Source organism: Limulus polyphemus, unplaced genomic scaffold (genome assembly GCF_000517525.1).
Source record: "Limulus polyphemus unplaced genomic scaffold, Limulus_polyphemus-2.1.2 Scaffold1432, whole genome shotgun sequence".
Taxonomy (NCBI): Eukaryota; Metazoa; Arthropoda; class Merostomata; order Xiphosura; family Limulidae; genus Limulus; species Limulus polyphemus.
The window spans coordinates 81,636-93,118 of NW_013667042.1; the positions used below are offsets into that span (position 1 = coordinate 81,636).

General features: G+C 32.7%; 1 protein-coding gene across 7 annotated transcripts in view; it reads right to left on the reverse strand.

The window, feature by feature from the left end:
* LOC106463532 (telomere length regulation protein TEL2 homolog) overlaps positions 1-11,483 on the reverse strand; it is a 114,515-nt gene that overhangs the window by 8,675 nt on the left and 94,357 nt on the right. For all 7 annotated transcript variants that reach the window (XM_022391067.1, XM_022391065.1, XM_022391066.1 and 4 more), the window contains 3 exons: positions 8,272-8,371; positions 3,218-3,282; positions 1,059-1,174 (listed from right to left, as the gene is read on the reverse strand). In XM_022391067.1, coding sequence (XP_022246775.1) covers positions 1,059-1,174; positions 3,218-3,282; positions 8,272-8,371 — 281 coding nt within the window. The remainder of the gene's footprint in view (positions 1-1,058; positions 1,175-3,217; positions 3,283-8,271; positions 8,372-11,483) is intronic.

The following is an 11,483-nucleotide window of genomic DNA, read 5'->3' on the forward strand; positions in this document are numbered from 1 at the left end:
TCCGATAAATAATTTTAAAAAATGTGTTTCTCGGGAAGAAAACTGGAGGTTTTCAGGATTTTTTATATAAATCCGGATTTCCGGATATATCCGGAAGACTTTCATTATTTATTTTATATTGTGGAAGCTGTGGTCCCTAGACTCATAAATAGTAAGAAATTTCACTAATCATGAAATATTTATCTCAAGAGAAACTTATACAAAAAATTATACACTGACAAAGAAAATTGGGAATTTGAATTTTTCACGAGCTTTAAAATTAGAGAAACATAGATGCAGTATCAGTTTTATCAAACATTAACTTCGTGCTATCTCAAAAAATTGTTATGCAGGTAAACTAAATTTGTCAATATACATGTATTTTTGCACAGAAAAATTGTTATAATAAAAAAACGATACTGCACTGAGAGGTCTGTAGTGGACCACACCAAAAAGTTCCTACAATATGTTAAAAACCTAAATTACTTTACAATTTACAACTGTAATGAGTTTCACAAAATTTACTATTTATTGTGACCATATTACATACACTCTGAAATAATAAGAAAGCTGCTAAGATACAGTGTGAAACAACAGCAGAAATAGGAGAAACATTATGAAAGTAGTATTAATATACTGCACCACATAATTTTGGAAACAGGAAACAAAATTTTAGTAATCCTTTCAATGAGTAATGTAAGCAAAAGTTTTAAGAAAGGAAACTAAAAAACTTCATCTGTAAACAGTGCCACATTTATATGGGATGTAACCCATGTAATTGCATGCAGGCCTCACAGAGTCTAAATCCAGCCCTGTTTGTCAAACATTATTTAAATAATGTTATATATAATTATAAGAAATTTATAATATAATCACCACAGTTCTCTTATTTTATTCCACTTGTACTCGTAACTTAAAATTCTATTTGTGGAAAATATGTTAAAAGTTACTGATTACTTATTGAAATATAAAACAAAATCTTGGCAACCTCATAATCAGGAATTAAGTCTAAACTTCTTTGAATTTTACACTTTTTAAACATTTTATTCTTGGAATTCTACACTTCCTTAACGTTTTACCTTGCAGCCAGCACTGTAGTTCCATGATTTCTGTTCTATTGTTGTCTAATAAAATAAAGGATGGGACACTGATGACTGCCATACATAGAGCAAACAGTAAAGCCTCCCTGACAAACCTATTAATAAGAATGAAGAAGGATATTCAAATCAACAATGAATATCCACATTGTTGTATAACATTTTATTTGTTGTAAATCAGTATTATTTTCATCAGAAAAAAGTAATATAAAGTTGTAAACAGCAAATTCCATTTTACAATATTTTTGTAAAAAAACAGTTAAGCTTATAAATAGTAAGTAAAGACTACAATACAATATATATATATAAAGCCAACCCAAAAGTATTTGTTCAAAAACGAAACTAATTTATAATCTAAAATGCTATTTCATGCTTCTGTGGTTTTAAATCTTTATTTTTGTATCATACAACCTAAAAATTAATGTAGCTAATTTAATATACTGATCTAAACAGAAGTATGAAATAGTGTTTACACTAGGTAGAAATTTTCAACCTGGGTACCCGAGGGTCAATACGCATTTTGTGTAGTCCATTGGTTGATATGGTTTGGGTACCATAATGAATTGTTCTACCTAATCACATAAAGTGTGTATCTGTGACAGAAATTGAAAGCATGCAATTGGCCAAGCGATAATATCAGGCTGTGACACTCATTTGAAGGTTGCTGTAAAATATCTGACTCTAAAGTAGGGGAGGGACAGTAGACGTAACTAGTAAGCAATAAGCAACGTGTAAATTGCTTGTGTCTAGGATGGAAAAATAAAAAAAAATACAATAAATAAGTTAACTTGGAAGCAACACTGAACACGCAAGAAAATGAGCATGACAGACAGCACAAAAAGTAATAGGCCTAGTTTAACTAGCCTACCATGAGCTAGGCTAGGCCTATACTTTAAATACAAATGCTTCACTTTAGTTTCATGATTTTTCGTAGAACTTTTTGCTTTAGTTTTAAACTTTTTTTTGTAGTGTTTATATACTATCACTTAATCCCATTCCCCATACTTTTAGCTTTCCAAATTTTACTGAATTTGCAAAACCACAAATATTGACAGCCCAACCCTAGGCTAACAAGTCTTTTGTTTCTATTGGCCTTTTAACAGTAAGTAAACTGTGTTTACACCAGGTACCTACCTGACAACTTTATTACCTGGTTTCAAAATCACAACCCAGATCCTTCAAAGCAATAACTGATATCAAACGGCATGCATTTTTTTCTTGGCATTCCAACTTTCCAAGGTCATTTGAGTGTTAATATCGAGAACAGAATGTCGTATATGCTTTATTTATGTTAAGAAATAGAAATAAAAAAGAATTCACCAAAACTTTGCTGCATATTTATTTTGTTTTCATGTGTTCCTATCTCTCTAGTAGCACTGTAAGCTTTATCCCCACTAGTGTTAGTGTACTGCAGATGTCAGCTTGTGTACTGAGGCTTGCGATGTTATGCACAAAGCCTGTATGCAGTGCAGCAAACTGCTGTATGGGTAATGTACACTTGACTCCTAACTTGCACCTGTCATTGCGTGCCATTATGCAATGCCATAAAACAAAAACTTTTTGTAATTAGAATGTACTGATATATTAATTGAGTACAATCACTGGTATTGATATTTTCAGCCATAATCTTAAATGTTTTTCTTTTAACGTTTGAATCTGTTTCAGTGGAACTTTAGGCAGAGTTGACATAGTAGATTTGATAACTTTAATAGACTGCAACCGCCTTGAAAAGAAGATGACGTTTCTGCTTCTATACTGAAGAAGGCCTCAGTATCGAAGCTAAAACATCATCCTCTTTTCAAGGCAGTTGCAGTCCATTATAGTTCTCAAACCTACAACATTGGAATCTCTTACAAAACCATCTATGCCCTTGATCACGTGGATGTTACTATATTCATTTCCACTTAAGAATTTGACCTACTAGAGTTGTACAAAAATCTAGAGTATAAAGAGCCTTACAACAGTTTTAAGGAAAACCATTGCAGTATATATATATATATATATATATATAATGGAAAATATAAACTTACATTTACGTTTAAAGCTTGTATTATAATACAAGAAAAATTTAAGTTAGAAAATGATGAACTACTACCATTCTTCTTTCTGTGTGAAATGAGTTGATTAAAAATAAAACTTACTTTTCAGTGTGATATCTCAGGACCCAGATAAATTCCAAAAGAGCTGAACCCATCTGTTTAGCTACCTGATGATAAAATAAGAAAAATAAAAAGAAGTTTTAAGAATGCATATATATCTAATACTTTATCTCATAGAACAAAATCACTGCTTTTATACACCAACATATAAGTACAGCAAAAGAGCAACAAGCAGCATTTCTGACATAGGTGGGATTATGGGGTTGGGCAAGGGAAAAGTTGCCCTCCCCCATTTTTTCTGTGGGATATAGTATGCATACAACGTTCACATTAATTCACAGTTTTCACCCATTCCTCGTTGGACTCAGGACCTGTTTTTAAAAACCACATAATGTGGAAGACTTGAGTGTGTGTGTATGAACAGTAGCCATGCTAACTTGCTTGGAGTTGTCATTAGTCATTGGCAGTATACTGGCCAATTGTAGGTCCCATACAAAACCTTACATACAAGATTACATTCACATGTGTTAAAGAGACATTTTTAAGGTAACAACATATATTTGCATACAATATTTGTAGAAATAGCACTTAAACAATAATATTGTTTTAACACCCAGTATCTCAAACTCTCTCATGGTTGTAACTGGTCAGTTAAAGCTTTTGGCTCTACGTTACTCAATGAGCTACTGACCTCTCAGAAACCAAATTGACAAAATGTTTATAATCTTCACTTTAGCTATATCAGACCAAAAACTTGGACTTTCTGAACATTTGACTTTCTCAGTTAACTTGATCAGAAATGTTTTGCTTTGTAAGGCCCCATAAACCATAATGGAAGACCAAAGTAGGTTTAGAGAAAACACTGAAATTTCCATTATGTAGCAAGACTCCACAGGCTACATTAAATATGACAACATTTGATGTTCCAATCCCTGGAATAACCACATCCACCAAGCCATTGACAAAATAATCCTTGCTGAATTCCCTAGTTAAAAAGTTAGCTCCAGTACCTCATCTGGAGTTCTAGAAGGCAGCACTTATATCTACCTCACCCACTACACATTACAAAAAATAACCCATTTAAAAACACTATGCCAGGCCCAGGCTGTTAAATAGATGGAAGCTTACCATGGGCCATGTGCAAAGAGGAGGACAAATGGTGGGGCTGGGACCAAACTAAGTTTTCTTGGTTTTGTATGATATTATAGATGCTTTGTGGCCAACTTTTCAAATCTCATTTTATAGGGTTCAGGACTGTATTAAGTACTTTCAGTCAATAAAATGTACCTTGATTAATATATCAGTGATACCTTATCCAGAGTTCACCCCAGAAAAAAAATAATAAAGCCTTACAATTCAGTAATAGGACATGATCATTTTGTGGTCATCAATTGGGAATCACCAACTGGCTGGGAGTAGGGGTTCAGATTATATTTTCAATTGCTAACCATGACATACACACAGTGTTGTCATTACATTCTTACTGAAGTTTGGCAAAGGAAGCAACATACGATAAAACTCGATACAGTAAATTTCTGAAGTACATACTGAATGCTTTTAATAAGTTTTGATTCATCAATGATGTACAAAATGCGAGTAATATTTGCATGATGTGAATGGGCAAGAAGTTATTTGTTTTATGTTTAACCCAAGAAGAGAGTAGGGCATATATTTTAAGTAATGGTGTACACGAAAGCATATCTGAAAAAGTAAAAGCATAAAAGTATCAACTTGGTAAAACAAACTAGGGGAGATCAACACTTTGACAATCTTTGCCTTGATCTATTATCTAGATCAATGTCTCAAGTGTGATCCGTGATTGAATAATATTTTGTCAATCATCTTAACCTTCAACAAAGGATATCAGCTCCAAATTATGCTTTACCTCATTCCATGAACATGACTAGTTTGCTATTAGTGATTTACTCACAGAGTGGAAAAACATTGCTTAGTCTGTTGATATATGCTTGAACTGCAATCCAATCTATGCTAGACCATTACAAATCATTACCATCAATATATTATTATCAGAAATTATTACATACAAAGCAGTAAAGTACTTTTTAGTGAACACAACATGGACTGTTATGACTGCTTCCCAAGAGGTACCCATGTGATCCACAACTTGTGTGACCATGTCATTTAAGTATATTAAGAAGTACTTCAAGCTGGATATACCAGTGAACTAAAAGCATGAGTTTTAGCCTGCAAATACAGTGATAGAAATACCATGAAGTATTGTGCACATAGTGACAAGTATTTTCACTTTTCTTGTATTACTGCACTAGATGTACATAAATTATGTACACTATTTTTGGTATGTGGGAAGACATCAACACATGCTCATGTTAGGCAAATAGTAAATAGCTTACTAGGGAGTGATTTATCTACCAAAAGAAGAGTCAGTCACATAGTTTAATTATTGGTGTACAGGAAAGTGTATGTGTGAAAGTAAAAACATAAAGATACTGATATCCTAAAAAGAGCTAGGGAAGAACCATATTATCCAAGACAAGATATTCCATTCATCCCAGATATGGGTGCTAGTGGTAGTAGGACTGAAGCAGTGTTATGTTAAGTGTAGATGGTATATTATATGTTATAGCATAGGTATTAATTATTGGTGCACAGGAAAGCGTATGTGTGAAAGTAAAAACATAAAGATACTGATATCCTAAATAGAGCTAGGGAAGAACCATATTATCCAAGACAAGATATTCCATTCATCCCAGATATGGGTGCTAGTGGTAGTAGGACTGAAGCAGTGTTATGTTAAGTGTAGATGGTATATTATATGTTATAGCATAGGTAAGATGAATATTGTTACTGCATGACAAAGATTTATTTACAGTATTTCTCAAGCACTTTCACTATTATCGATGTGAAAGAGAATTTATTATTAGAGTGGATCATAAGTGACTAAAATGGGTCATTAACTCTTGAGAAATGGAGAGTATGATTATATACACATTACATAACAACAATGCAGAAGTACAGCTTCAATGTACAACACCAACTGGGTTAACAGTACAGATGAACTTCTTGCTGATAGGTGAGAGTTGTCCAGTTGTACAGTGTCCTGGACATACTGTTGTTGTGAAACCTAAAGTCTTAGCCATGGTGATCAACTACACAAGATTCCTCTGATGAATGATTACTCAGTATAATGACCAAGAAGCTACAAGGATAGCAGATAAAGTACCCAGATCTTACTACATGCCATAAAGTGCAACCATCAAAGATATCTATGAATGTAGTATGAAAGTATGCAACTTCTATCAGTTGTTTGAGTAACAATAGGTATGTGAGCATGTGCTATAGTAATGCTACAACTTGTGCAATTGCAGTACTCAAGTTACAATGCAGCTAGAGGTTTGAGATTCTCTAAATGAGAATCTGAAGAAATCAGGGAGGGTGTTGAAATTCAATATACCTGTAGAGATGATTTTTTTGGCTGCATTTACATAGAGATTTAGAGTTATTGTGTAAACACTGCACTCACAGAATGAATTATCCATGCAAGGACAAAAACTGATGGCAATTTTTAAGTTCTCCCCTACAGAGAGTAGCTCTAGAGATCACTGGATCCTTCCCCTAAATTGGCATTGGTTATTGATGCATCATGGTGAAAATAAATTGCTGCACAAAGTGAGAAGCAGCATTGGCTACTCAATGAACAATTGCATGAGCAAAGTGAAGAATATGATGTGTTTGATGCAGAATTATTCCAAGACTATTTTGGTGTTTTTGATGTCAAAAAATATTTAAATGTTTTGGATATGGATATAGAATACATTATTATGTTTTTGTATCATCAGACTCCAAGTCGATTCTTTGTTCACACATAAATACCTTGAGTTGGTGGCCTGTGTGCTCACTCATCTACACAAGACTGTATTCCTGGAATTTTAACTAAATTCATTTGTGACTCATGAAAAGTTGAACCCAAATGACTGGCCTTCACTGATTTACCTGTTACAATATTATAATTTATAATAATGCACAATACCATAATAACTAATTATGTAATGTGCTGCTAAAAAATTTGAAATGAAAATTACAATTAATAATAATTAGTCTTAGTTATGTTTGTTTGTTTGTTTTTTAATTATGCACAAAGCTGCACAAGGGGTATCTGTGCTCTGCCCACCACGAGTATCGAAACCCGGTTTCTAGCGTTGTAAGTCCGCAGACATAACGCTGTGCCACTGGGGGCTCTTAGTTATGAGTAACAACCAAACCACAAAAAAGCTTCTATGACCACCCTTGTCTTAGGTCATCAGTTGAGTGAAAGAAATGTTGAAAATAGTTTCAGAAATCTCACATTAAGGAATTGTTTAACAGGTTGAATGTTGTATAGGTCTTCTGTGTGAGAGGTAATGGTAAACTAATCCTAAGTGCAGCACTGAAATTCCCTTATAAGTGATCTACATGTGTCTTAAGACTTTGACCTTTCTCAGACTAAAACCTTGATGAAGATGAGCTAAAACAAATCAAACAATTTAATGCTCAAGTAATGAATTAAATATAAGTAATAAAAACTGTATGATGTTTAATGCATTTGGAAAATTTGCTTCTTATTGGATAATTTTGCAGGGCAAACCAGCACCATGAAAATACATATTAATAACACCTGTATTAACTATTTTTATTGTTGTATTGAGCTAACACACTATGAAAGTCTTCGACTTTCTAACTGATGCACACTGTATACAATGTATTATCATAATTTTTGAGACATGTGTTAGATAAATAATGTATCTTATAAGTAATTTAGATATGTAATCTTTTATTTGTCTACTTTGTGATACGTTGGTATTTTTTTGTTACTTTAAAGCATTACAAAAATTTACACAAACCACAATCAAATTCTGAATGCAATCTTAATCAGAGGTTTAATAACAATGAAGGGATTACAAAAAATTAGAATATTAAATCAAAAAATAACATTATCATTTATTCTGAGAAAAAAAATTCAATTCAGTACTAAAATGACAACTAATTATTATCTATTCGCTTTACTGAATGTGTTATTAGGAAATTAAAAGTATATACATGTATAAAGAAAAAACTACTAAAAGCTTTCTTTTACTTACTGTGGTATTTGATGCAGAATGCATTATCACACCAAGAGTATATACAAGTCTACCAAGCACATAGCAGTCTTCTCCCAGTAAATCAAAAGTGTTTTCTTTCCTGTTTCAATCAAAGGAATATAATGCTATCATATTTGACAATAATAATAACTAAACAGTAAATAATATCTCATCTGCTTTGAAGTCCAAAATCAACCTCTAATTGTATTCATTCCTTTTTCAATGACCCTTAACAATTTCCAAAAGTCTACTGAGTAAGATACATGTCAACAAAAACTTAAATTTTATAGTGAATTAATTTTTCAACTTCCACATTGTTTAGTTTCACTAATGAATAGCATCATACAAGTATACTTGGTTACAATCATTGCCACTTGTAAGTTACATCACTTGAAATACAATTTTAGAACATGGCAATGAAACTCTAGATTATTAGTTAAAGAAAAAACTGACACAAGTTAAAAACATGGGGCCACGAGTCAACTCTAATACCCAAAATGTATTTCAATTCTTTTTAAAATCAAACTTTTAAAATAAACAAAAATTTTAATTCAACAGAGAAAATGTTATATTAGATATTTTTGTACAGTGTAAATCCACTCCCATAAATTATGATTAAAAAAAAAGTTGGAATGGTCATAATAACTATACAGTAGCCCAAATTAATTTAGGTATGCAAATAATGTTATGACATTTTGCTTAATCCATTATTTGATATTAAACAGCGGACCAACTGTTTAATGATTTTGTATCTGTGTTAAAGAAATCTTTAACATATATATGGTCATAAAACTGTTCTACTGTGAGTTATTTATATAAAAGTATAAAAGAAATTAACATTTAAATCTACTTAAGTATATTTCATTTAAATACATATAATATGTTTTGTTTTAATAAATTGCTAAAGCACTCTAAGAGTACAGTCAAGTAGCAAATCACAATTCTCTGATTACTTAGATAATAATTTCTTGAATAAAGAAATCTGTGCCTTTAACAAACAATAACATATCACTGAATAACTGCATCATAGAGCTCTTCATTCACTCTGGATATTATCCACTTCTTGGAATACTTAATCTTTGACTAGTGTTGTCTATAATCCAACTTTGTTAATAGTTACAGATGGGATAGAATGATTTAAAATCTATCACTGCCAGTGATTTTAAACCACATTCTACAGTTACAAAAACTTTAAATGATTTTATTGGTAGGTAAAAACAAAATATGGGGATTAGAATAAAATTAAACTTGATATAAAATGTTTTATGAATTTTCTGCAGGAGAATATAAAAAAACAAAGATATGAAAATAAAGTTATCATGCAAGTTATATTAAAAATATATTTAAATATCTTCACTATTCAACTAATACAAGATAGAAATAGAGTTATGACATAGGCAGAAAGGCACACAACTTTGTCCTCTTCTCTGAGAGTGGAGGAATTCACTCTAACACTCTGGAGACAAAGACTGTCCACCACCCCAGTGACTGGAAACTGGGTTTGGTAAGGACTCCCTAGCTCCACAAATATAATCTGGAGGAAAATTCATGTTGGGGAGTCCTGAGGAACAGTGCTCTGGAAACAGTGCAATAAGTAAACCAAGTTCCCTAAATTTTTAAAAGCAAACTGACCCGAATTTATTCAATTTGATGATTGGCAGGATCCCCTTTAACTTTACTCATGATAGTCCATGAATGGCGGTCCAGCATAGTATGGTAATACCACCAGGTAAGCTCCTAGGTGGTCTTATGGAACACCTCATTTCTACAGAGCCTGTTGCAATCAGTATTAATTATAGTGAAATAGTGGTTGCTAGTGTGGAATTGGTTTGATAAAAGCATACCTGTCTGGGCAACAATCGCCACATAGTGGGATTCTTTTGAAACAAGGTAAGGAACCCTGGAAAATCTAGCAGAAATGGTTAAGATAGCTACTGGGGGTAAGCATAAACTCTCAGATGAAGAGATTGCCATATCTGGCATATAATGTGAGATAAATGTACCAGGGGAGGTTCACATATCAGTCTGCACGATGACTTCAACCAGGAAAATCGACTAAGGACGTAGAAAAGACAAATATGATTAGATGTGTCTTACAGAAGATACATCACCTTCAAAGAGAAGTCAGAATAAAAAGAGTTGTCTAGTATCTCTAAAGGTATAACTGCAGGCAACAAAACCTTCAAGACCATTACTGAACATGATCAAGTTTGAAATCTGATTGGACATGGAGAGAATGAGTGAGCAGATGAATCAGAGAAAAGGACTGAACCCCATTCTCATCTGACAGAGTGTTGGGTAAGAAGAACTGGTCTCAAGATGTAGAGAGAATGAGAAAGTGGTCTGTAGACAAGCAGCACAAATCACTTCAACCAGTGATGTCCATAGGTGAGCAGCCACAAAAAATAAACCTGCAGGCAAGAGGGGTACATGGCATATAAGAGTCAGGTCACAAACAGGTGTAGAGAAAGAACATGTAACCTAAACCCTATCGCTCCAGGTACCCTTTACTGCACATGACACAAGGTTTTAGTGTCTTACATTCAAAAGTTTATTAAAACTATTTTTTGTTTATGCTATACCAATTAGAATAGCATAAAATCTTTGCTAATAATCCATATTTTAGTAGTATACGAGTTTTAAGTTTTTAATTCTACAAGGCAATATTTAAAAAAAATTCTGGATTTCCACTTGTGTGACCCACGTGACACATTTTCGTTTAGCATGTGATCATCCCTATTTTATCCTCCACCCCTGAAAAAAGTATGAAATTAAATGTAAAATACTCTATAAAATCATTATTGCTCAAACAAACCATAATTTTTATAGCCTTTAATTGTATTTGGTTACAGAGCTATCAAATAGAAAATCAGACCCCTTCTGCCACACCCACGTGTCACATCCTCTCTTTCACAATTTGTTGATAATTCTTTCTTACATTCCATTATATATTACCTATAACCAACAGATAGTCAAGGTTTTCATCTAGAAGATAATGTATTGTATAACATTGTATTCTGAACAAAATATTGTCAGTTTCACTCACAGTACAAGATTTGTTCCTGTGGGAAAGTTAACGACTAGCTTGGATGAATTTGTAAAGGCTCTTGTTCATAGTTACAAAGCTTGGAAAGTTTTGAGAGGTAAGTGAATTTGTCTACTTTTTGCATGTTATTAGTCTATATTCTTTGATGTATTATTTAATTAAATAA